General features: G+C 32.2%; 1 protein-coding gene across 3 annotated transcripts in view; it reads left to right on the plus strand.

Annotated features, from left to right (window-relative positions):
* The window catches only part of LOC108910263 (myosin-11), a 144432-nt gene that overhangs the window by 54460 nt on the left and 62446 nt on the right, over window positions 1-27526 (plus strand). For all 3 annotated transcript variants that reach the window (XM_018714815.2, XM_018714816.2, XM_023456262.1), the window contains exon 3: window positions 6033-6183. In XM_018714815.2, coding sequence (XP_018570331.1) covers window positions 6033-6183 — 151 coding nt within the window. The remainder of the gene's footprint in view (window positions 1-6032; window positions 6184-27526) is intronic.

Below are 27526 nucleotides of genomic sequence, written 5' to 3' on the forward strand. Positions count from 1 at the left end.
AAGGAATAAGCGAACGCTTATCAAGGTGGTACTTCAACCGCAGCTAACCTACGCCTCCACGGCGTGGGGTCACGCGGCAAAAAGCCACTTAAAGTCATTACAGGCTGTGGAAAACATAGCCCTCCGCACGGCCACCGACGCGCCCTGGTACGTAAGAAACACTGACATATTACGAGACTTACAATACACAAACGCTACACAGACAATAAGACAAAACGCGGAGAAACGATTTGACGTAGCCGCTAGACATGACAATCCCCTCCTCAGGCAAGCCGTTGACTACGTACCCGACGTGACCGACAAACACAAAAGACCTAGACACCAACTTTTTGACCCTGGGTGACCACCCCAATGACCCCCCCCCTGCCCGCTAACCTTTTCTGTTTCAGAGACAGCCAGGATCAAGAAACGAAGACAACGACACACACACACACACACACACACACCCCCCATACCCTCCTTAACCCTCCCCTCCCGCGCTAGCCTAAGGGCCACCTTAGCAAAGCGCATCCCAGGCTGCATAGCCGCACTACCCTACCCAACCATACCACACATAAACATGACACTACCCCCGGGGTTTACACAGACGAGCCGGCGAAGCAAGAAGAGCGCCAGAAGAAAGGGCCCTAGCCGGCGGGGCCCAGCCAGGACAAAAGGAGGTCCCACAAAGCGCCTACACCGGCCGCATTTGCGGTCGGGGTAGACTACGGATGGGGCCCACCTACGAAGGCTGTCCAGGCCTACACGAGATGAGGCAGGATAAAGAGGGATAATCCCCCTCGATCCCAAATCATTGAGGCCAATTTCTAGCCATGGAATAATGGCGCGAATGCTCAAAATTCAATTTTACGGGGTCTAACCACAGAGTACCCAATACAGAGGCGAAAGATAGCCTTCCCGCCAAAACCAATTTTCAATGCGCATGTGCAAAAATCGCCATTTTCTAACTGGTATATCTGTCAACGTCATTATTTGCTCATTTCTAGGAACGGTGTCAAACGAGTACGTTTGTGATTGTTTATGTATAAATATTGTGGTTTTGTGCATAATTAGTGGTTATAAACAAAGTGTTGCTTATCAGGATTGATAAAGATGTCTCGTAAAGGAGGAACTGTTTGTGCTTTTCGAGGATGTTCATCCAAAACGGGCGGAAATGCATCCTTATTCTCTTTTCCAAAAGATTCTGTGAGGTACGTAAATAAAGTAGCTTAGTTTAGTGTGAAATTTAGTAGATTTAAGCATGATTTGAGTAATAACTGTTTATGGGAACTGCAGATTTTCAGTCTTCCAAATGAAGCTTATCGTATGTGGTACATTGGAATGAACTTATTTTTTATTTTCAGAGCTGAATCATGGCTGAAAGCTTGTAACCGAGAGGATTTGCTAGGCAAAAGTGTGGATGTTTTATATAAAAATTACAAATTATGTGAGAACCATTTTGAACAAAAATATATCTCACAAGGTGGTGGAACCCGCAAACATTTATTTGACCATGCAGTTCCTATTATTTTTCCCGATAGTGTAAGAAATTTGCCTACTCGTATTATTGATACTAATACCGATTCTGATAAACCACCTAGAAAAGTTGTAATTCTTTCTGGTAAGTATTTAATTAAAATTTGTAAAACGAATCTTACTGCAATAGGAAATTAAAAGTTTTCCCCCGATATTGTAAAAACTTGGTTCAATATTGTGGTTAATAGATGTAATTATTTTATAAGATAATTTGTTAATCGGGTACCTCATACAGTGAATCCTCTAATATTGTTCAGGTGTGACCAAAATGTCACGGATATAGGAAAAAGATGGATAATAAGAATAAAATTAAATTTTATGTTCTTTCTATATACTACTAATTAATTTGATATGCATATCTCTAATAATTTCGAATAATCGAGTGACATAATTGAGGTTCCACTGCAATACCTTTGAAAAAAAATTATAATTATTAATGCAGGTACTTGTTATTTTCAGATATTACCATTGTCTCTCCTAAAGAACTAGAAACTAAAGCTGTTACTACCCCACAATCATTGGGTCATAAAACAGGTATGTTTGACTTCCACATCGGGAGGTTTTTAATAATATTTATTTTTGTTTATATCTTGTATGTTTCTTTCTTTATTCTTAATAATACTTTGCAATTTTGGAAATATTAATTATAAATATCATTTACAGAACCAATTGTACCTGAACATCCGGAGAATTTGATTTCTGATAGATCCTCAACACCTAATAATATCTCTCCTTCAATATCCACACAAACATCTGCAGTTCTAAGTTCTGATACGCCACGAAAGAAGAAACTGCGAGAAAAAATTAAAGCCTTGAGGAAACGAAAATTGGAGACATCAATACAAAAACAGGAAACCAATTGGACTCTTGAAGATTTCTACAAAATGTGTGATACATTTTTGAATCCTCGCTTGGCTGCGATTGTAAAAGCACAGGCAAAATTAAAAAACAAAAACCCTCTGGCAAGAAGATATTCTACAGAACAGAAACAGTTTGCATTGACTCTCTACTTCTTGGGACCCAAAACATATTCATTTATGAGTAATTTTCTATGCCTTCCAACAAAAAGATGCCTCGAACATATGACTGAAAAACTTATATGCAAACCTGGTTTCAACAATGATGCAATACTAAAAAATCTTGAGATTCGTTCACAATCTATGTTAGAGCAGGAAAAACATTGCATCTTATGCATCGATGAGATGTCACTGAAAGGTAACCTGTACTATCACACTGGTAGAGATGAAATTGTGGGACTTCATGATGTCGGCAGTGGCAAAAAAGAATTTTTAATTGCCCAAAATGCTTGTGTTCTTATGATAAGGGGGGTTTACTCGAATTGGAAACAACCAATTGCTTATTTTTTTGTAAACACACAATTTAAAGCAGAAGAACTGCGTACCGTTATTAAACAGTGTATAGAGAAATTATACTCAATCAGGTTAAATGTTGATGCTCTTGTGAGTGATATGGGTTCCAATTTTATCCAACTGGCTAATAGTCTGCGTGTTACCCCAATGAATCCAGAATTTGTAGTAGGTGATAAAAATATTATTTATCTCTTTGATACATGTCATTTAATGAAAGCAACCCGAAATAATCTAATAAAAAATAGTTTCTATTTTGAAGAGAAAAAAACCTCATGGAAATATGTCGATATGTTTTATCAACGAGATAAAAATCAAAATTATAGATGTGCACCCAAACTTACTGATTCCCACATAAATCCCAGTAAATTTGAAAAAATGAGAGTTAAATATGCTGCTCCAGCGTTAAGTAACACTGTAGCAAGTGCGATGAATACATACGTCACTTTAGGTGCACTTCCTGCTGATGCTATGGCAACAATTGAGGTTATAGAAAAATTTGACAAGCTCTTCGACTTACTAAATTCATCGGAGACGAATCACCCAAATAGATATAAAAATGTATTTGACGGATCCGATTATCAAATCGAGCACCTTAAGGAAATGATTGATTTTCTTAATAAATTACAGATCTTAGATCTCAATGGGGCTGATGTTACTACAAAATCGAAATTCAGAACTTCTTGGATAATCACTATTATTGGTATTATAAAAATTTGGGAAAAATTGAAAGCTGCTGATTTTAAATATTTAAAAACGAGGAGACTGAACCAAGATGCTATTGAAAACTTTTTTGGTGGTATCAGACAGCAGGGGGTAATTCGATAAATCCAACACCAATTCAGTTTGAAAGAGCCTTCAAAAAACTTTCTTGCCAAAGTTTTCTACATACAAGCACCATGAACTGCAATGAAGATTTCGATCAGTTGTTGACAAAATTGAATTCAACCAACACTATTATCACACACAAAAATGAGGATGAAATAGAAGAGAATAAAGCAATAGCCCTTCCTGATTACGATTACAGAAATGAAAATTTGATAATGCAAAATGCATTCAATTATGTTTGCGGATATTTAATTAAAAAAGCTCTGAATATTCACACTTGCGAGATATGTCACAAGTTTTCTGTGGAAGCAAACGAGTTAGATATTAACAAATTATTAACACGATTCAAAGCTTTTGACAGTAAAAAAAGTATTTATGGCAGCCTTAAGACTCCCAGTGAAAGTTTTGTTAATTATGTATATACATTAGAACAAATATTTATCTCAGAATTTAACAATTTATGCCTTGGCAATGGAATATCTCATTCATATTTCAAAGAGATGAGTAAAGTAGAATTTATCCATCCTTGTTCTCATTTTCTTATAACATATGTCATAAAATTGTTTATTAGATTAAGAATATTTTATTTATTAAAATTTTCCAGTAGGGATTTAAGAAATGAGAAAAGAAAACCAAAAAAAAATAGGAAAATAACTATACTGTCTCATGTGTAGAATCATATAATAAAACATTTTTTTATGCCTAGGTATATTAAAATGTTACAATCTTTCATACTCGTGAAAAATGTTCTTTATTTTTTGCTCGTTAGATAATGTTTTATGTTTATTGAATTTACTTAAAAGCACATAAAATTTGTAATTATTACGTAATATATATGTATATAGCATATGTATATATTTACATTGGTTGGGTCTGTTTTTTGCCGTCATTGCTGTAAGATTTATTATTTATACCTAAGTATTTAACATATTTCATCAGTAAATAAGTAATAAAAATTATTTTTACTTTAGAATTTTTATTTTTCCTTGTCCTCGGCTTCGTTCCTAAAATGATTTTCCCTAGGTTTAAGTTACCAATGAAATAACAAACATAGTATTCAAATTAAGTACTTTCTAAAGGGTTCTAAGAAACCACGGAGAAGTTCTTCCACTATCATCAAAGCGCTGCACTTCTCTTGACGTACGGTTCTCTAACCAAGTTAGCACCATCAGAATATGATTAGACTTAATCACCTTCTGATGTTTCTAACTTGGTTAGTGAAATGTACGTTAAGAGAAGTGCAGTGGAAGAAGTCCTTCTTAGTTTTTCATTTCACTAAAGGTTCCAATCCAGTTCAAGATAAAGGCTTCTAAATCTAAACATCAAATGATTTTATGTTTTTTTTGTAGGTTTACATAGTTTATTGGTTAGTCAAGTTTAATTTTCAAACAAACAACCTCTCACTGATCTTTATAGCAAGAGATTTTAATTTTTGTTTATCTTTATTTATTTTTAGTGCCGAAATACCTAAAAAATATACAATCTACATCGACGCCTCAAAGAAACAGTTACAGACAATGATTTAATATTCCAGTTTTAAATGTACTGTTTTTACGGTGTACACTAAAACTTAAAAATCAAAATACCTAGTTCTCTCAGTGTAGACATAACTGGTATACAAGGTCACAGATAATGACCCCTCCAACTTCAAAGGTGCCGCCAAAGCTTTCGCCTCTGTATTGGGTACTCTGTGGTCTAACTACACTTAGAGTGTACGATTATTCAATAAACATAGAAATCTAAATAAAAAATGTAGATAAATTTGGAAGGAATACATTGAAGATGAATTTTTCGAAACAAAATGTCTGATTGTGAGTCTGGTTCGGGCTGAGGCAGTAGTATTGGAGGTCAAGAAGTCTTGCAAAAAATATAACAAAATTTATAGGGCCGTATTTAAAAAAATGAAGTTGATAATGGTCCTGAAAAAACGAAACGTTATATATAAAAATTGATTATGCCATTCGATAGAGGACAAAAAGTAGCCACGAGAAAATGTTCTTTTTTCAATATCACCTCAAACAAGGCTGAAATGAAACAAAAACCAATTTCCAAAATTTCAATTTTGGAAATTTTTTTTCAAATATTTCGAAAACTAATCATGATTTTTTAGAAACATAATGTTGGTCCCCTGATTACGCAACTTTGCCCCCATTTAAGCTAGTTCGTATCTCTTACCGTTTCCGGATCCCTGTAGTGAGAAGCGAATTTGTAACAACCTGTATATACCTTTGCATTTAATTAGGAATAGAATAGAATATTTACAAAATTCGTGAATATTTCCTAAGGGGTAGAGAGCAAATATTTAATTGTCATTTGTTTCAGTCTCTGTCTCTGTCCAACACCAGGCTTCAGTCTAACGCGAAGTCACCATCAGTTGTCAATACATCACCAAATAATCCAATATCACAAGAAGCTAGAAATTTTTCCACCAGCCATCTGGATTACTGGGATTCCGGAAGTGTCACAAGCATAGGTGAGTGATATTCTCTTTCCGTGAACGTAGCCACATCCAATTAGCTGTGTAATGAAAAGTCATTACCTGATAGGTGCTTTTCTATTTGTACCTAATGAATGGTGTTCGTTTTAATTATGGACCGCATTTCCGGAAGTAATAGCCATAATTTACAATACTCCAGATAATTGTTGGTTGGTACGTAAATTCAAAGAGATGTTTGTCTCTGGAAAGCAATTTGCCGTACAATATGACCATTTAATAGTAACAACATTGAAATGAAAGTATTTAATAGAAATTGTCTTACTATTTATTTAAATTATAGATCAGCATAGATGATCTGTCCTGAGAATGATTCGGAGCACATTTAAGTTCACTTTATTTTCAAGTCATATCAGTTCGAAGAAAATTTATCAGTTTTAGTTTTCATGATTTTACACTCGATTTTACATTACAAAACATTTGCAGCAAAGTAAAGAAAATAATGAGGAAATAATACATTTACATATGTAGACGGTTTGTAAAACTGGACTGGTAAGTTGAAGACTTTAAGATTTGAGTAGAAGTGAAATATAATATTTCTTTTGTTATAATTCACTTGTTTCTACATTTTTATACAAGGTGTTAGAAGTTTGACTAGCTTAATTTTAATAGACGATAGAATTAAAATTAAAAAAAAAACCTTAAATGACGGGTCCTAAACTCAACCATTTCCGAGAAAAAAATTATCAAAATCTCCATCTTGATTGTACAAAAGTTCGATTAATTAAGGAATATTGACATAACTGCGTGCATAGCATAAAATATAATGTTTTTCACTTTTTTCAACTTCCTTATGCTTAATTCTAAAAAATAATTAGCGTGGTAATAAATTTAAAATTCGATGTCGATTGGTATCTGGAATTCGACCGTGACGGAGTGTTTTTTACGTACCATTATTTCCTTTTCTTGAAGTGCTTCTCCTTGCTTTTTTTCAATATTTACCATACGTGATAATTTTCCAGCAAATGCGCGAAAATTGGATTCGAAGGTGTCATACTTGCATCGAACATGGTGGTGGACATTTTGAGCATATGTTTTGTACTTTAAAAATTACTGAATTTTGCTTTTTGGTAAGTACCTAAATTATTTTTAATACCTATTATTATTTGGACGACGTGAATCTTTGGGTACTTACATATTTTTCAAATTCATAATTTGATTAAAAGTTAAGTTCCCGTTTTAAGAAATTCATAATTACTAATACTCGAGCTAAAATTTAAGCACAACACTATCTTCGTACTACAAAATCGATACATTTTATTTTATTTATTTAAAAACTGGAAAACAATTGTCGTGAAATTTACTAAATGTTTATTATACTCTATCTTATGCTGAAGTTATGTCAGACATACTTCTTACACCCTGTATAACACAATGTTTGTTTTATTATTATTTATTCACCTTCCCACATAGATGTTTGATAAGTTAGTTTTTATTTGATCAATATCAGTAATCAGTAATCAGTAAAGATAATAGTAGAGCTGCTGAACTGGTGATTATGACAACTATTTTTTTTCTCTTCCGAGCTTATTGCTTCATATATAGACAATGTGTGACTAATAATCAAACTCAAAATTTAAAACAATTTAAATTATTTTTTATATAATATTGGTTTCAGCTGCGAACTTGCAGCTATTACAGTACATAAAGTAAATTGACGTTTCTCTGAATTCACGTGAAAAAATGTTACAAATTTATACAATTCTAGTTATAATTTATAAGAAACTACAATTTGTGTCACACATTACTAATAACTTGTATTTAAAGTGGTGTATTGAACTTTATTACAATTTAGTTAACCTCCTATTTTATCAAAGAATACAAATAATTAAATAAATATAATAATAAATAATATTTCTATTTTTATACGAAAATTTCTGTATATTATACAGGCAGAAAACAGTTATTCCTAAAATCATGATAGCATCAAACTATCACACAATATTGTTTGAAAATTTGAGATAATCTAGAATTTGTTGATAATAATTTCACAAATGTAAAAATAATCACAATGTTAACATAGAATTTTCAGACAATTTCTTTCCGTCGCGGTTTTAGAAACAATTGTGTGAATTTTCATAGCAATGTCTTTCCATTGTAGCTTTTGCTGCTATATTGTTGTTGAAACTTTTTAAAATTCTTTTATAAATGTTTACAAATTTTCTAGATATTGTCTTAGGTTAGTGAAAAAAGATCACACACGTTATTATTCACTTAAACTTTATTTAAAGAATGATTACGTTAATTCAGGTTACAAAACCAACACAGATAAGTATAAAAAAGAAATAGTACCTACATTCTTGAAATCCAACGCACACAGTATTTAAGTACAGTCAACAAATAAATTTGGAAAACACTGTTAAAGTTGATTATAAACTACATTTTTTTATATCTTTACATTGAATAATATTTTTAAAGAAAACAAATGTCAATAAATTTTAACATTTTATTAATATCTTCAGTTTTTCAAGCAAATTCATTTATCGTTGTTAGATTTGTACAGTTATTCACAACCAAGATAGATACCAAGAACAACACAAACGTCTGTATATGTAACAGAACTAAAGCTAGCTAATTTAATATAACAAAAGCATAAAAGAACAATTACTGGGCATGACAAGGTCAGATCTATCTCAATACTTTTTGAAAATTTTCTATAAAACATTATGGTAAAACAGTTTTAATAACTATTTTCACAATATATACTAATTTCTATTATAAACACATATATAGTATTAAATTGTAGAATTGAATAGAACATTTTAACATTTTACTGTAATAAGAGTAATACGTTTTTCGTGGGATTATACAAAAATACCTGTATTGATCGTAGTACTAGATATTTTTTATAAAATTCCAAATAATTAACTCTCTCGTTTCCTTGAATTGTTATTGCAAACGTTCGTGATATATGCGTTTTATTATCGGGAATATTTACTATTATAAATGCACCTTTATCTTCAATTTCGTTTATTTTCATATTACATAGTTCTTCCCATCTGCATGCCCGTGCTATTCCAAATAGCGTTCCTACTTTTATATTTAAATAGACTTCAAAAGAAAAATTATTTAAAAACTTGTACATGTGATCTCTGGTAAAGAGTATTGGTTTTTGCACTTTATGTCCAATATTCTTTCATTTCTTGAAACAAATCAGGCAAGCATTTGCGCTCCGCGTACAAGCATTACCTTTTCTGTGATACTTTCAAAATTTTTCTTGTTATTGTCAAAATAACATATTGCATAATATAATATATCAACATAGAAATTCCTAAAATAATACAGCACTGAAAGTAAATTTGCTTTATTTCCTAAAATTTCTGTTATTCCTGTTGCATTGGTCTACTAGAAACGTCACAAAATTAGAAGAGTATAAATACAGTTTTTCCCTGTTATACCGCCATAATACTGCCTCATGAATAAAACATGATATCGATTTAAGTGTACCTCATAAATTTTAATAAGAACCGTGTGTAGCAACTCAAAATATTTAGACCCAAAAATGTTACCGAGATAAGAGAGTAGCTAGGTATACATATTTCTTTTGGTTTTCATAGTAATGAAAATTTGTTTAGAAGGAAAAAATAATTGTAAAAGAAGTAGGCGCCAATACTGTTTATTAATTAATAGTATTTTCTCTAAACAAAAAATACGTTGCAGAGAATTCCATAAATTTTTTAGTATCTAAGTTACGAAAACAATTATACATTGGGCACAAAGATATATCGGGTGTCCCAAAATTCACGCAAGATTTGAATTTTGCGCCATTTGTGCGGTAAAGTGTTGCCAACGAAAAAAAAAAAAGACAGCGTGACAACTGACAGTTCAGGGTTATTAAAAATGGAACGTCACAAAAGTACAACGCGTTTTTGTTGTTGAGCAATATTTTAAAAATAATGAAGGTTTGTCAGCTACAGTTAGCGATTTTCGTGCAAAATATGGTAGGAATGGTGATTTAACTTCAACAACAATGTGAAAAATTCAGGGATACTGGATCAATTCGTGATCTTAAACACTCTGGTCGTATTTTAATAAGTCGTTCAACAAAAAAAAACATCGAAGCAGTTCGTGAGAGTGTTGCTGAGAGTCCAGGAACATCAATTCGGCACCTTGATCAAAAATTGGACATTTCGAAAAGCTCTCAAATCTCTATAGCGTATACGATACGAAAGACGTCATGCTTACAAAGTTCAATTGACTCAAGAATTGAAGCCTACTGACCACGCAGAGCGAAGAGAGTTCGTTGAATGGATTATAGAAAAAGTGGATGCTGATTTCTCGAACAAAATCATCTTCAAAGCGATGAGGCTCATTTTCATCTTGGCGGCTTTGTTAATCAATTGTCGAATTTGGGGTTTAAAAAATCCACGAGTGATTGTTGAGAAACAAATGCATCCACAACGGTGCGGATGTTGGCCTGAAGGAATCGTCGAATCATTCTTCTTCGAAAATGCGGCTAGTCAGGCAATAATAACAGTTAATGGTGCTCGCTATCGCGACATGATAATCCAATTTTCTGTGCCTAAATTGCAAAATATGGATATTGACGACATATGGTTTCGACAAGACGGTGCCACATGTCATACAGCCCGAGAAACAATTCAATTACTGTATGAGTCATTTCCTGGTTGTGTAATTTCCCATTTTGATAATCAAAGTTCGCCGCTCAGATCATGAGATTTAACGCCTTTGGACTTTTTTCTTTGGGATTGAAGTAAAAATACCTTATATGAAAGTTGCACCCCTGTTGTGATATACCCTCTTAAAGGAGGGGATTGAAATTCACATTTTAATTTTTTTCTTTAACATGGAGAATGCTAGAGACACGAAACTTGGTATGAGCATCCTACTAATAAAGAGACAAATTTCAATTTCAAGGGGTAATTGCGAAAATTTGTAAAAATAAAGTAGGCGGATGTCATAACAAATAAATTGTTATTTATGATATTAATAAATTGACACTTTCTGTCAATAAGCTGGTAATTTAATAATAACATTAAGAATAATTTGCTATTAATTAATGAAAAATTTTTCATAACTTATGACTATAGGGCATGTATTAGGTAAAGTTATTTATCTGATATAAAATTTAATACAAACGAAAAACAAGAAACGCAAAATTAAATTTAAAGTATATTCTCGAAATAATTTACATTTTGCTGCAAGCATAACCTAATACGAGTGGCATAAACAATACTTTTTATGTGTCCCCACAAAATGAAATCCATAGGCGTTAGGTCAGGTGAACGTGCAGGCCAACAAACAGGGGCATCACGACCACGACCAATGCAGCGATTCAGGTAATTTAAATTTAACCATTCTGTAACGGCAAGTGTACTATGTACAGGTGCCCCATCGTGCATATACCACATCACCTTGCGTGTAGCGAGGGGTACATCCTCAAGTAATGTTGGAAGATTTTCGTTCAAAAATCTAAGATACTCGTCCGCTCTAAGCCTGTGTGGAAAAATAAAAGAACCTACTAGAGTATTTCTTACAATTCCCATCCAAATGTTTAAATTGAAATTATGTTGACATCTTGAAACAGATATCTCATGAGTATTTTCTTCCGACCATGAATGAACATTATGAAGGTTTACTGCACCTACTCTAGAAAAATTTGCTTCATCGGTGAAAAGTATGTTCATTAGGAAAAAGTCATGTCTGGAAATAATGTACCATTGACAAAAATCCACACGGTTAGGTAAATGAGGATCATTCAAATCTTGCACGGGTTCATGGTGAAAAGAGTACTTATAAAAGATTTTCATGAGCTAACATTCCATACAAAACTGTGAGAAACTTTCAGTTGCCTGGACACCTGTCTTGTGCTTGTACCACAGTCTTGTTCTAGATGTTCCAGTATAGCTTCCTCAGTTTCAACAGTTCGGACATTCCGGCACCCTCACGATTGGGCTGAATTTTACCAGTTTTGCAAAGCCTTCTTTCGACCGAGACTAATGTTTGTCTATGAGGAATCGGTCGGTTTGGATATCTTTGGTTGTATAATATTACTGCAGCGTTACTATTTTTTCTGGATTCGAAAAACACTTGGAGCATGTGGACATATTCGTCATTGGTATAAATATTATTTGCCATAATTATTCTGATAATAAATTAATCAATTGGTACTAATTATTGGTTGCCAGAAATTGTCAATTTTCGCAATTACCCCTTTAGTGAACGCTGACACATCTAATTTTTTAGTAGAAAACTATCAATTTTATCGAAAAATTACAAGCGGTAAAAAAGTTGCACAATAAATCAGTCTTCCCAATAAATATTTTTAAATAAATAATTTACTTCATATAAAAAATTTCTAATAAAATATTGCAATGGGGTTGACTGTTTCAGACCTTTATAAAATACGCCAATGATCGAAAAAATATTGAAAAGTTGTCTCTTTATTAGTAGGGTGCTCATACCAAGTTTCGTGTCTCTAGCATTCCCCATGTTAAAGAAAAAAATTAAGATGTGAATTTCAATCCCCTCCTTTAAGAAGGTATATCGTCTCAGGGGTGCAACTTTCGTATAAGGTATTTTTACTTCAATCCTCTTATTTTTGGCTCTACATTCACTGGTACCATTTTTGCTACTTCATTTAAAAACACCCTGTATGCAAATAATACAAAATACATAACAATATATGAGAAAGAACGTTTAATGACATACTTAATATATTTTAGTGTAGTTTTTTTTCTTGTAATGAGGAATCTTCAGTGTTTTAAATTACTTACAGAACGTATTTAAGGAAGAACTTATGGTAAATGCTAAATTCCGTATGAAGTAAAACACCCATTTCCTTAGAATAATAGGATTGTTCCGCAAAATACTGTTATATTATAGCGCATTGTTCTATTGTTAAGTATGGTCTTGGCAGTATTTGTCTCGGTCTTATTGTGTCGTCTTATAAATTCCTTTCAAATAATTTCCGGCAGATTGTAAAGCAATTAAAGTTGTACTATATTAATAAATAATTTTGGTCATTTATTTGATGATCCTGAAAAATTGTTTGAAATTCGAATTCGAGCTATAAATTTATACAAAACACTTTGAATAATGTGAATTGAAATTGTAATTAATAACTACTTTAACATTTAAATTGAAATTCGAAAGACAATTTAAGATGCTGGGGAAGGATGAAAATAATAGCTCATCTGCTTAACACAAGAAAATAACTGACACCGAAGAAAAACAACAGAGTTAGATTAGTTTGGAAAGCGAATTTAAGAAAGTTTTGCTTAACAGAGATATTTCGAGGGGAAATTCGATCCATGTGTCCATTTATTTACAGCAATTGTTTGTTTCATTTCTCACCAAAAAACCTTTAGAAAAAAGCAATAATGCACCAAAATTTCTCATAAAAATTTAATGCACTCTTTGCGTGCCTTTAAAGTCATTAATATTTAATTCTTTCTAGAGAGGGAAAGATCATTATGTTCGCTAGATTCCTGAAGAAGTATTGTACATATGTGTCCGGTAAATAATGGATAACCTTTTAACCGTGGATGGGGATCCTAAGGTCGTTCAGAAAATCGACTTTTGTCTTACTACAAAGTCCCTACGTTTTTCAGTTATTTCTGTTTTTTTGTTTTCGAAATTTTACCATAGGTTACTTTATTGGTTACTACGGCCACAATAGAACGTATTATCTTTCAGTTATTATTTAATTTTATTTAAAAATTACAGTAAATGTTCAAATTGTCTGCCGCCTTCCCTGATGCCGGCTCTGCACCTTCTTATGAATGCCCTTCGGAGCTTTCATTCGTATCTTCGCTGACTAATTTCACGAGCGACTTCTTGGACGCGGTTCCGCAATTCTTGTATTGTGGCCTGTTATAGACTTTTTCTTTCAGGCACCTCAGTAGAAAAAGTCTAGCGGATTTAAATCCGGCGACCGCGGAGGTCACGCAATTGATCCCATGTGACCAATCCAGCGACCTGGATATAACTGATTCAAACGCCTTCGAACTGTGCAGGACAGCCATCATGTTGCAACCACATAGTTCTTCTTAACCTCAAATCTACGTCATCTAATAAATTGGGAATTCTAAATAATTTTCGTCATTTAAGTTCCTTGGCATTTAACTGGACCAATAATAATTTTTCCATTTAAAATTCCCGTCCAATAATTGATTTTAAATTGATATTGTGATCGGTCTTCCCGCATTAAATGAGGATTTTCTATCGACCAGCCGTGTAGGTTGTGAAAATTCGGAAAGCCATATTTTCGGCAAGTTGATTCATCACTCCACAGGATCTTGTTGAAAAAATATGGATCTTCATTTATTTCTCTCAGCATCCGACGGCAAAAAGCGACTCTTGCAGGGTAGTCTCCAGGCTGCAAAGTTTGCTCACGTGTTACGTGGAATGGATGTAACTGATGTTTTTTCAAGATTTTGGGTACAATTGACTTCCCAATTCCGGTGCGTCTTGCAATAGATAGCACAGAGGTCGATGATTCTACCTCAATTTCTTCGAGCACGACTTCATCATCATAGTGTTGTGGTCGTCCTTCGCTTACATTACGACCAGATATTTTTCCATCACAATAAGAATTATGAACGCGATAATCAGGATGGCGTGCGTTTGGATAGCTTTCTCGATAAAGTGCAGCGGCTGCATTTGCATTACCCCTACATTCACCATAAATAAAATGCATGTTGGCATACTCACGGGCAGAGTTATCCTGGAAATGGTTTATTTTTCTCAAATGGTATAGTCCACAGTACAGCCCCCCCTGGAAAGTTGATTACCACATACTTTATAACTCCTGAGGCGCTTCGTTTTGACGAGTCTACCACACTTTTCCTCTGCGACTTTTCTCGATTCCTCCGCTTTTCCACTCGGAACAGTCCAAAAATATGGCAATTTCCCGGGGTCTTGAAAAGTCAAGACCACATCTTTTATTTTTAGCTTCAGTTACTGGAAATTTTGTTGCAAATGCCGAATTAAATTTGTCCGACAGAAATTCTTCCGACATTGACGTGTCTACCGGCCGAACCGGCCGAAACATGCCGAAGTAACAGGGTATTGAAAATCAAATACCACATGGGTAATTTTTAGTAAAATTAATTGTAAATAATTAATTCAGTCAAAAAGTATTGTTGTCTGACAAATTTCAAGTCGCGTTTTTTCAGTCCTACAGCTGGAAATCGGAATTTTCACGGGGTATGATAAATTGATTACCACATGTCGGACAAAAATAACACACGATAGAAAACTGTTTTTTATAAGCAAAAATTGTAATGTCCGACAAACATATATCCGCAAATCGTTAGTCCGACAAAAAATGACGAAAAAAATTTCGTAAAAACTGTGCACATGTATTTATAATTTCTAATAAGGTATTTTCATGTATTAAGCAAAATTCCATATAAATATACAATGCAGAATGGTTCAGAAAGAAAGACTGTGTATAAAATAAGTGACTTTTCTCAAAGCTCAAGCTTACTTTGAGAAAAGTCACTTATTTTATAGTGTAAGAGTTTAATACCTTAAAACCTTTTTTCTCAAAAACACATTAGGAAGTTCTAACAAGAGTACATTGTTTTTAGAAAATAAAATTGTACAATAGAAATTAGAGCCCGAATGGTAATAAACCTAACCTTAAAAAAAATAGAACTTAAAATGTAATAAGAATGTAGCATAACTAGCGCCCTCTATGAAATATACAAAAAATAATTAGACTAGCGTATTTGGCACCCTTAAAAACCCCGGACTACCAAATTTTATAAAAATATTTCGAACCGTTTGGAAATTTTTGTAAAAATTCTATTTAAAAATTTTTATTTTGTCCCTGTATCTCAAAAACAAGAGGAGATAGACAAATAGTTCATAAGACAAAAAATTCTCATTTTTTGTCGTACTATCACCCCGTTTATTTACGGGAGGTCTTTCTGAAACGCCCTGTATATATTGTTGGTTTCATTCTTGTAATTGTAAATCTCTTATGCTCAATTTAGCCAAATAAATATCGAGAAAAGAATTAAACGATTTCAAAAAAGTATGTACGGTGTAAAAAAAATTATGCACAAAAGTTTTGGGATTTTCTTTTAGAAAAATAGGAAAATTTTTGTAAAGGAAAACAACAAACGCGAATGAAAACTTGAAAGAGAAAAAAGGATTTTTATATCAAGTATAATAATATTAATTTATTTAGAAATAATGCATTATGCACTAAGATAGTATTAATCGTCTCAAAAATAACTTAATTTGTTTATAACTTTTAACTTTTTAAGCATAAAACATATTATAATTATTTATTTAAAACAAATAATAATTTACATAATAATAAATTAATAACCATTTATAAATATGAAATTTTTGGAGTGAAAAAATTAAATTTCATCACGATTATTGATTTATTGATTTTTTAATAATTTGCGGACATTAAATCGTCGGACACTTATATCACTATTTTGTACAGTAAATTTAAAAGTGGAAAAAATGAAAATTAGATATGTGGTAATCGATTTTTCATACCCCGTGAAAATTCCGATTTCCAGCTGTCATGTCGGACTGAAAAAACGCGGCTTGAAATTTGTCGGACAACAATACTTTTTGACTGAATTAATTATTTACAATTAATTTTACTAAAAATTACCTATATGGTAATAGATTTTCAATATCCTGTTATTTTGGCATGTTTCGACCGGTAGACACGTCAATGTCGGAAGAATTTCTGTCGGACAAATTTAAATCCGCATTTGCAACAAAATTTCCAGTTACTTAAACTAAAAATAAAAGATGTGATCTTGACTTTTCACGACCCCGGAAAATTGCCATGTTTTTGGACTTTTCCGAGTGAAAAAGCGGAGGAATCGAGAAAAGTCGCAGAGGAAAAATGTGGTAGACTCGTCAAAACGAAACGCCTCAGGAGTTATAAAGTATGTGGTAATCAACTTTCCAGAGGGTCCCTGTACTGTGGACTAGTATGTTTGGCGAAAAATTAGAGCGTAACATCTTGACAATAACGCAATTAATGAATATTGCGCAAAATAACTGAAAGATAATACGTTCTCTTGTGGTCGTAGTGACCAATAAAGTAACCTATGGCGGAAATTTCGAAAAAAAAAAACGAAAAACGGAGGGACTTTGTACCAAGACAAAAGTCGACTTTCTGAACGACCTTGGAGTCCCCCATCCACGGTTAAAAGGTTATCCATGATTTACCGGACACCCTGTATAATTGCTTACTTTTCCTGATTTATGTTTCTATATTACGTTTTAATTTGGTAATATCTTCGTTTTGGGTTTTGTCTGAAAAAAAAAACTCGTGAAGTGGTAATCTACTTCTACATATTTAAAGAAAACGTTCAAAGAAAATTCCTCTGAAGTTAATACTTTTGTATACCTAGTTATTTGGTATCAAAGAACATTGTGATGATCCAGTTTTTAATCGAGACATTTTACCATGTGACAACTAATTTTTAAAAAAATCAGAAGAATATGGGTTAAAATTAGGTAAAAATAACTCATCTTCTGTAATATCTCTAAAAATGTTTGATCTAGATCAAATTTAGCTAAGCTGACTTACAAATATCCAATCCAATTTTAACTACAAAGTCACTTGAGTTTTTAAATAAAACAATTCGCACACAAAATTGGTTTAATTTTTTACAGAACATAATAATTTGGAAAAAATGTATGTATAATAAAACATTATTCGAACACTCCTCAAATCATTGTAGCTGCGTCTAATCTCTTCTAAAGATATGGACTGTACAACATCTTTAATTCGTTGTTTTAGCTGCTCGATGTTGTTGTCCAAAGGCACAATCTATTTGAGTCGGCCCCACAAGGAAAAGTCCATGATTGTTAAGTCTGGACATCGCGGGGGCCATTGATATGGAGCATGCCGGCCAATCCAGCGATTGGGACACGTGTTCTGTAACCAGGTCCTAACAGTTACAGCAGAATGCGCCGGAAAACTGTCACGCTGAAAATAAAAACAATTTCGGTAGGCCAGTGGTAAATTGTTCAATTCATTAGTAAACACGTTTGGAGCATATTCGGGTAGCTGTTTCCATTGCATGTATATTCAAAGAAGTATGGTCCTATTATTCCATAAAAGGATCCCGCACACCAATCATTTATTGTTTTGAAATATTACCGCCTAGATGGTATTCTAAAATGAGGATTCTCGGTACTCCACTATTGCAAATGTTGTGAAGCAATAATGCCATTTGTAGAAAAAGTGGATTCGTCCGAAAACATAATCTGTTGACGGAAATTTCGTTCTATACTTCCAATCCACTGATAAAAATCGAGACGTTTCACTTTATCGCCCCTAAGTATGGTTGTGAATTGGTTTGTTTCAAAATTTTTTGTATGTGGGTCTTTTTCACAATTCCTAAGTATTCTGAACGTCTCTTCAGTGACATGGTTGGATATTCATCCACTGACTGTATAACTAGCACAGTAGCGGCATCTTCATCATCATAGTTTTTCTTTTGCCTAGGTGTTTTCGACATTTTAACCTCATTTTAAATTCACGCAATACTTTCTATCAAGTGTGCCTTTTTTCCGTAAAATGTAAAATAAAAAAGTGTTTCCTCTTATTCACCATTAACCGCGGGCATACTGTATATTCTTATAATATAAAGAGTGCCATTATAAGAAGGCAACGGTTGTGTCACTTTTTGTTTGAATAAAATTACATAAAAGAGATTCCGGCCTACAGCTAACTCTGTACCACATTGCAATCGCCTGATCAACCATTTCTGAGCTCTAATAATACATAAGTAGTTAACGTAGAAATGTTAATATATTGTTTAGAGCTATATCTTTAGAAAATTAGAAATGTCTGCACTGATGATTTTTTTGAACTTTTAATGCATTTCATTATATTTAAAATAGTATTTCTGTGCGGTAAACTCATTTAAAAATAATAATATCTGATTTTTTAAAGGACTTGTTCTGCATACAAAATGGAATAAACCATTTTTCATAGAAATACGGTAATGTACTGTACTGTAGTACTGTAGTACTGTAATGTACTGTACTGTACTGTAATGTACTGGTGTAATTAATGTACTAGTAAGTTAACTTAGCAAAATTTAATTTCTGTTTAGATAAAGCAGTAGTTCAAGTTCCCCAATCTACAACAAACATCATTAGAAATATTTCAGAAAATATTACAGTGTGTTCTAATTTCAGCATCCTGGTGAACTTTCCATATAAAAACCTACTCTACCCTGTACGATGCATAAAAAAATACATTTTTAACAATCATCGTTATCCATATTTTCTAGAAAATACTACGGATACCACTTTCGAATTCTAATGATATAGTAATATCAGCATTTAGAAAAAGAAGAATTTCAACACCCTTTTTAACACAAATATCAATCATTTTATGACATTGTGTTTAAAAAAAGCTTTTTCCTCAAAATAGTCTGAGAACTCTCATCCATCCTTAGATATTTTAGATTTAGAGCCATCCATTAGGTAAGACGTAGACCCATTTATACTATAACGATCCCTTTATTATTATATTACTGAACATTTCCGTTGCTACGGAGAGTTTTGCTGTGGTAACAGACCTCATCGATTTTTAGTTGACAAAAACTTCTGCCACTGGTTATAAATTTGGACGTACGAGTATTCCAATGCATCCACTATAAATGTTGTACAATTTGTAATATAAATTAGCTTACACAAAGTTTCACTACAACTAGACATAAAACTTTCAGAACTTGAAATTAGAAAGTCATTTATCTGGCACTTTTTGACCTGTGCAAAAGAATATTACTCATAAAATTCTTGCAGTAGGAAAAAGACAGTAAAATATGGAAAGTAAATTGAAACTTTTGTAATTACATCGTGTATTAATAAAGACCGTTGACTTGAATGTAATATGAAACTTTTTAGCCATTATAATATAGTTTTTTTTATTATTTGAATAGGTACATTATTTAGAAAAACATGCCAAATTGCCTATTGCATGAGCATTAGAAGACTATATTCCCAAGAGTGTTCCCATTTCCTTTGAGAACAGATAAGTGTGGTACTTCGTGACATGCAATTTTTGTTCCATAGTTTAAATGTAATATTGCGGAAAATTATTATATTACAATAATGAAAGACAGTCATTTTGTAGTTGGTTGTAAAAAAAATGTTTATTATAATATGTCCTACATGACCTAGTTTACAAATTACAGTGCATCTGGGAAAAATATGAAATCTGTATTATTAGAAGTAGCAGAAGTAATTTATTAAAATTTTTACACTTTAATATTGCATATTTAAAAATTCACAGAGGGTGTAACTTTCCTTTTGTCTAAACAAACAAAACATGAGGATAATGAGTTTTTTTAAGACTATTCCTAGATGCTCTACAATCCATAAAAAATTGGACACATCAAGTTTTACCAATGGTGTAGAATTTATAAAGAGTCTTAGGAATTTCAACTGACAAAAAGTTATTTGACATGGCAGAGAATTTTTGGAGATTTGAATAAATCATTTTAAAATAAAATTATTGTGTCTCTTTAATTCATTCTTATAATACACACAAAATTAAACGATCGTCATTGGCATATCATACATAAAGGACAATTATTTTGCTCAAATATTTTACTAATTAGAGGTTCATAATAGGGTAAATGTAGAATAAGCGGCCCAGGGGGATATACCCCACTTTATATTTCAAAAATTTTTGTCAAAGACTTATCCGTGCTAACTTCACAGGTGTTTTGATAAAGCATTTACCGCTCTTTTCTATGAGCACTTCTGATCCGAGATTGATGGGGTGGGTTAGTCTTTATAAGCCTTGTGGTCTTCCTACAAATTGGGATGTGTTTTCGTTCTGTCTGGTATTTCTTTCCATTTCTTCGTAACCTTACCTCTCCTCCCTCAAAGATGAGGAAAATCTGAATTTACTAGGCGCATTGTTTTAACTGCATATGTTATTACTGGTCTGATTGCCACCTTATATATTTTCGTTTTTGTTGTTTTACTGAGATTTCTATCTTTTAAGAGTCTATGATATTCCCCACACACTGTATTTTTTGCTGTGATTTGCTGTTATTTTCTCCTATTTTTAGATCTTCCTCACTTTTAACCTTCCGATTTCGGCTTCTCTTGCTTTTTAAAATCTTCGTTTATCCCTTGCTATAAGTGCCAGGTCATCTGCATATCCTATAATATGTTTCGAGCTTACGCAAGAATCCTTTTAAGCCCTAAATTGTTGGTAGCTCCTTCCAAGGCAATGAGGAGTATTGTCTCACTCTTAGTTTTATATTGATATTGCCCAATTATTGTACTAGTTTTCGCTTTAGATGTTGCCTTTTCGTCTTTGTCAGTCTGATCACCTCCCTTGGTATTTCCATATTATCCGTTTTCTTTTCAACTTGATGTCTACTTATGTTATCGACAGCTTGCTAAAATTCTGAAAAAGTATATGTCGTGTTCAAAACATTTTTCGATGATTTGTGTCAGTGTGCGAATTTCGTTAGTTTTATCTTTTCCCTTCCTAAAAGTTTATTATTCATCACTGTAATGTTTATTATTTATTTTTGCTGTTGCTCTATTGGTGCAACTGTTACGTTTTTTGTATTTCCTCCTGATTTTATGATTTTTTTTCTAAATCTTGTATTTGCTCTGATATCCAGCTTGACTTCCTCTTTATATAAAGTTTATTAGTTTCTTGTTTCGATCTTCTGTAGACGTTTAGATATTGTTCTCTTCCTGTACCTGTCTTTCTTGTTTGTGTTTTTCTTTCCCTCATATCTTAACATTCTTTTGGTTTTTCACGTTTTCTTTATTTTTTCATTTATGGTAGTTTTCTGCTTCTCTTTCAATTTTCCCATGCGGTCTTAGTTTGTTTTGCATGACTCTCGAGAACTTGTCCTATTTTTGTCCCATTTTCTTAAATTTTTGCTGTTAAACTCATAAAAATTGTGTGCCTTGCATATTATCAATGATGTCTTCTGTTCCTTTTGTGTTTAAATTTTGTATTGATAATAGGTATGTATATGTATTTCTTAATGAAGCTAAGTTTATCTTATTCCATTATTATTAATTATATTGGGAATGGTTTATTTAACTGCTGCCTACATCAATATTATAATCCTCCTTTCCTTTGCGTCAAAATCTCCTGAAATTACTAACATATGATTTGTAGATACGTCTTCGAAAATTTTATCTTATTTCTCATAGAAGCCTTGCTTTTCACCATATCTATCTTTCTGGATGCACAACAGTTTATTATTGACATGTTATTTCGTTAACATACTTAGCAAATGTCGTAAGTCCACTTTTTATCCAGACAGAGATTTTGGTGGCATTTAGCTGACAGTGCATGAACCTGTCATGCTGAGAAGTCATATTTTACTTTAGTAGTAAACATCACGCGAAAACATCAAAACGCATATGTCGAATGTCCACTGCATTTGATTCAAGGGCAGAAATAGTCGTAAGTCCACCAAAATCTCTGGATAAAAAATGGACTTACGACATTTGCTAAGTACCTAGGTTAACGATTTGTTTTCTAATCTTATGTAAGATACCTAGTCCTCCACTAATTGCCTTAAGATGTAGTATATACTTGTTCTCCAATTTTTTCATTAATCATAAAAGTCTATTCAATTTCACACTATCTGGTCTCTCCACAGTAATATAATGTGATGTTCCCTTTATCAATTTTCCTCTTTCCCAGAGTTTTCCACCTTATTTCTTGGAATCTTATAGAATTATTAATTTCGTTCTCCATTCCAGTAACTTTCATTAATCCAAATTGCCCTCTATTTTGCAGTCGTCTTCCGTTCCCTTTACTTTTTCCTCTTTCATAACCAGACTCTTGTTAATTTTCCCTGCCCTTATGATTTTCTTAGTTTACTGTTTTTATTAATGTTTCATTAACCTCGTCCTACTTCCAGCAAACAAGGTAACATTATTTTATATTTTTTTATAAAATCGCGTTTCTATTTCTTTGATGTGATGTAAATATTTATATTTTTTAATTAGAAGAGCAAATTTTATTCGTTCGATGCTTTATGGTTATGCCTGATGTACAAAGAAAGCTGTCATGTGCGTAGTAAGTTTACATAACACATATTACGGAATTGTATGAAAAAATAGAACATTATATGCAAATCTTTTATTTTATAAAAAATGTATTATTTGCTTTTACATAAAAAATATTTAGTATAAGAACTAAGAGTTTTTCACACTAAATAGTGAAATATGTAGTAACCTTTATTTTACAAATATTTATAAGTTTTACCTAAATAGGACATAAATCCCATTTACGTTAATGAAAAGATTGAATCTATTTATCTGACTGCTTCAGTCAAATAAATATGAATTTGTGCAAAACTTTAATTTATTTTGATTTTCACCTATGATAAAATGCACCTTCTTTTATCGTGATCAAAAACACTCAAAAGGTATCAAAGTTTTGTTTGGAAATGGTATGTCCAAAGTTCTCGCGATGTCAAAAACTTTTTCAACAGTTGAAACCCTTCAAACCCCTTCAAATTCCAACGCCACTGCTTGATATTTCAAAAGAAAATGCGCGTAAGTAGCTGCTATAATGGAATTAAACTGTAGCAATTTTGGAGTTTACATATTTAACTGTTCTTGAGCATTTGATAAAAAACTGTATCCCACGTTCAATCTTTCAAGAATTGTAAAACCTGTAGGAACGTTTTAGAAAAAAGTCAATTCTCATATTATTTTTTTATTTGTGTTTTAATAAGAGGTAACCGCCCTGAAAGTTTGTCCCAACGTTGCTGTTACACTCTATAAGTATACATTTTATTAAAACAAAACGGAAAAGGGGTTCCGTTAAAAAATGGTCATTCCTTACATGAATCATACAGCGTCAAGGATATTAAAAAATATTATAACCGATTAATTTTAATAATTCACTTATATATTTAATCAAGGGCATTTATTTCCAGGACTATTAGTGATTGTTTTTTATTGACATTACTTGTAAGAATAATCAAAAGCATTTGATTATGCAAACATAATGATAACCTAGAAACCATCATTAGTCATTATTTTATCCGTAGATCTAGATAGATCAAAATAATTTATTGTATCCGGTATTTGCGGCACAGTTGCATTTTCTTTCTACAATTGACTTCGTTTAAAAAAATACCTATACATGCTTTAAAAACCTTTTACGTATTTTTTTTGTTATATTTTATATATTGTTACGTTTGACTTTAATTCATCTACGTAGATTGTTATTTATTTATTTACGATTTGTTTTGGTAATGAAATCAGAAAGAGCTTTCGAAACGTGATTTGTATAATTTACATTTCTGATACATCGTACGTTGAATGTTATATAGGCACTTTCTCATGGTAAGACCTCTGATTGGGTAATGTTAATTTTACAAACAAACCAACGCGTGACTGATTCTTTAAGCAGAGACCTAATATGTAATATAATTTCTCACGATGGTATAATTCTTACAATATCTTTTATTTTTAATATGTAGGCAATGAACAAGATATTTAAAAGGAAATTAAAGATTATTTGCAAAAATTTGAATGATTTATACAATTATAAATCATAGACTTATTTTTAAACCTACTATAAAATATTTATTGATGGATTTGTAATTTTTTTTTTCTATTCCAGTAAAAGATAAAGAAAATACAGAATTGCTTTCATGTATTGATTAAACTGATAAATAACATTGACAAATATGAAGTGTAGATATTATGCATAGATACATTTCTAATGTAATCCAATTGGTTCGGCAAGTATATAAAAACGGCCATAAATAAAGTATGTATTTCAATATATATTTTCGTGGACACTTCTAGTATAGTTACTTTTGTGCCTGTAGCTTTCTGTAGGCCTCCTATAAGTACCTACTAATTTAAGATGCTTCTAGGATCTAGTATTTTATCCCTTGGGATCCTCACCGCAGGATTGCACAATTCCTAGGTAGTTGGGGTGGTAGAATTGAAGTCTAGACTTATGAGAATTTTTAACGTTTCGAATTGTAATTTTTGATTTATTGATAAAAATATTATTTACAATAAATGATATTTAATAAACAAAGGTCCTGTAACGAAGTTCCCCGCTGGCCTCTTTGAATTTTGCCCATCTTTGGATTGTACTCGCCTGGAACGGGTGATGGACCTATAATTTGACATAGTAGGTACTGTGATATTATATTGCGATTCCCCAAATCAAATTTCGTGTTTTCTGGAATTCGACACCGAGATAAATGTTTCCAACACTTCGTAGGCGACTCCTTTGCTGACAGCATCGGCAAAGAGTATAATTGTATATTCTCGTTAGCATCGGCCTCTGCCGGTGGTACCGCCTGCTACGTGTATGGGGCGGCTGAAAAATTCTTTGAGAACTACTACAGAAATTTTGGAAACAGAGTTGAAAATATTATCTTCCTCGCCTTCTGCTTCTTGTGCACTGTAGTTTAGGTATCCTCGGACATGGGTTTCTACTTTGGCCGGGATTGGCCCTGCGTAGAGTGGTTAGAGACGGTTTCGATTGGAAAGTTGAGTGAAAATTTAAAATGCGACACATACTTCAAGGATATGAAAACAAAATGATTTAAAAAAATGTTGCTTCTTAAAAACGATACGAGCTTCAACATTTTTTTCCAATTGTTTACGATGTCTACGTTACTTTTTCAATGTACCTATATTGGTAAGGGGAGATCTTTAGGGTGGCCGAATACGAATTTAAGCTCACTTCTAAACTAAAAGATAGAACTCGCTAAAAACACCTGAAATAGTTTCTTCCCATATTTTTTCTGTTCGCCTATTTCGCCATTTTTACCTCAATTAATTATTTTTTACTGTTTAAACCAACCTACCTCTATTCAAAAGTCAATATTTATCAGGATATACTCCCGTTTTTCGTGTACTGTATTTATAGGGTGTATATCTCTTTAAACACTTATAGACTACAAGCCCATCGGAAATTTTCAAGGGGTCATTTGACCGAGCATGAATTACTTATAAATCAATTCTTGTTGGTACAGGTGAGTACACAGGTAAGCTAAACATGTCCACCAAGGGGGGTGGTTTTCGGCAAAATCTTTTTGTACGGCATTTCTAAAGTATATAATAAATTATACGAAAAAATGAACCTCGACCTAATGCTGTACAAAAATAGCAATATCAGAAGTCAGAAAAATTTTTGATTTTCTGAAAATTTTGGCCCGGTTTTTGGTGATTTACTACAGTACGGCATTTATACTGCAAGTTTCGGACTGATACGTAGATAACTTTTTTAGTGACGCCGTACCTATCTACTGATACAGGGGTTAGAAATGCAGTCATTGAAAAATGTACGGCATTGATTCCACATGATTATTTAACTCTCCAAATAATTCTTAGCAACTATGCCATATGAAAATTATGGTTAATGCAAAAGTTTATAAACAATTACTTGTATTTTGGAATTGAGTTTTATTTTTATTTTTTTTTTTTTCATTAATTCCTGTACGGCAACCACTTTTTTGATAAAATATAACCAAAAACTATAGTACTAAATCATGGCCGGTTATAATTAATGGTACAAATAAAAAATTCGAATTAAAACAAATAAATAAATTTTGAAAATTTACAATATTTTGAAAATTCCTTATAAACTAAAAATGTTATATTCAAAATATTATGGCTGTAATTGACTTTTCATAAGTAAACAAATAAAAAAAGACTAATGCCGTAGATACATTTTTAACTAGTGGATTTTACATAGCTGATAATATTTTTATAAAATTTTTACTACAATTTTAGGTCATTGATAACTATACGGCATTTACAAATTTTCATCAGAAACATAACATAAAGAATGAATTGTAATGCCGTACATATTCGTTGGAATAATTATCCGAAACTGTATAAGTCCAAAATGAGTTTTATCCTAATTTCAAGAGAAATTAAATTTATTCCGTAGAAATTATGATGACATTGTCTTTAAGATTAAAAAAAATTGTGAATCGAGAAAATATTTTGAGAAATTTAGAAATTTAATGACGTGCAAGAAAGTAGTATTTTTAAATAAATGTAATAATAAACAATTAATTTTAACTCAATATTCATGAGAATTCCTATATAAATACTTACATTTAAAACAGTGATACATATTTTGAAGTAACAGTAAATTTATTTATGCAAAAATTGTGCTGAAGCCATTGTCATACAATCTATGTTTAAAATTAGTCAAAATAATTTAAAAGTACATTTGTTACAAAAACAACTTTAAGATTGTCGGTTGTAAACATGAATAAAACCACATAAAAATTTACACGCCGAAAAGAAAAAAGAGACAGAGAAAGAAGATGTTTCGATGGCCAGCTAGAATCTCGGAGCGGTACTT

This window comes from Anoplophora glabripennis, unplaced genomic scaffold (genome assembly GCF_000390285.2).
Source record: "Anoplophora glabripennis isolate ALB-LARVAE unplaced genomic scaffold, Agla_2.0 scaffold336, whole genome shotgun sequence".
Classification (NCBI taxonomy): Eukaryota; Metazoa; Arthropoda; class Insecta; order Coleoptera; family Cerambycidae; genus Anoplophora; species Anoplophora glabripennis.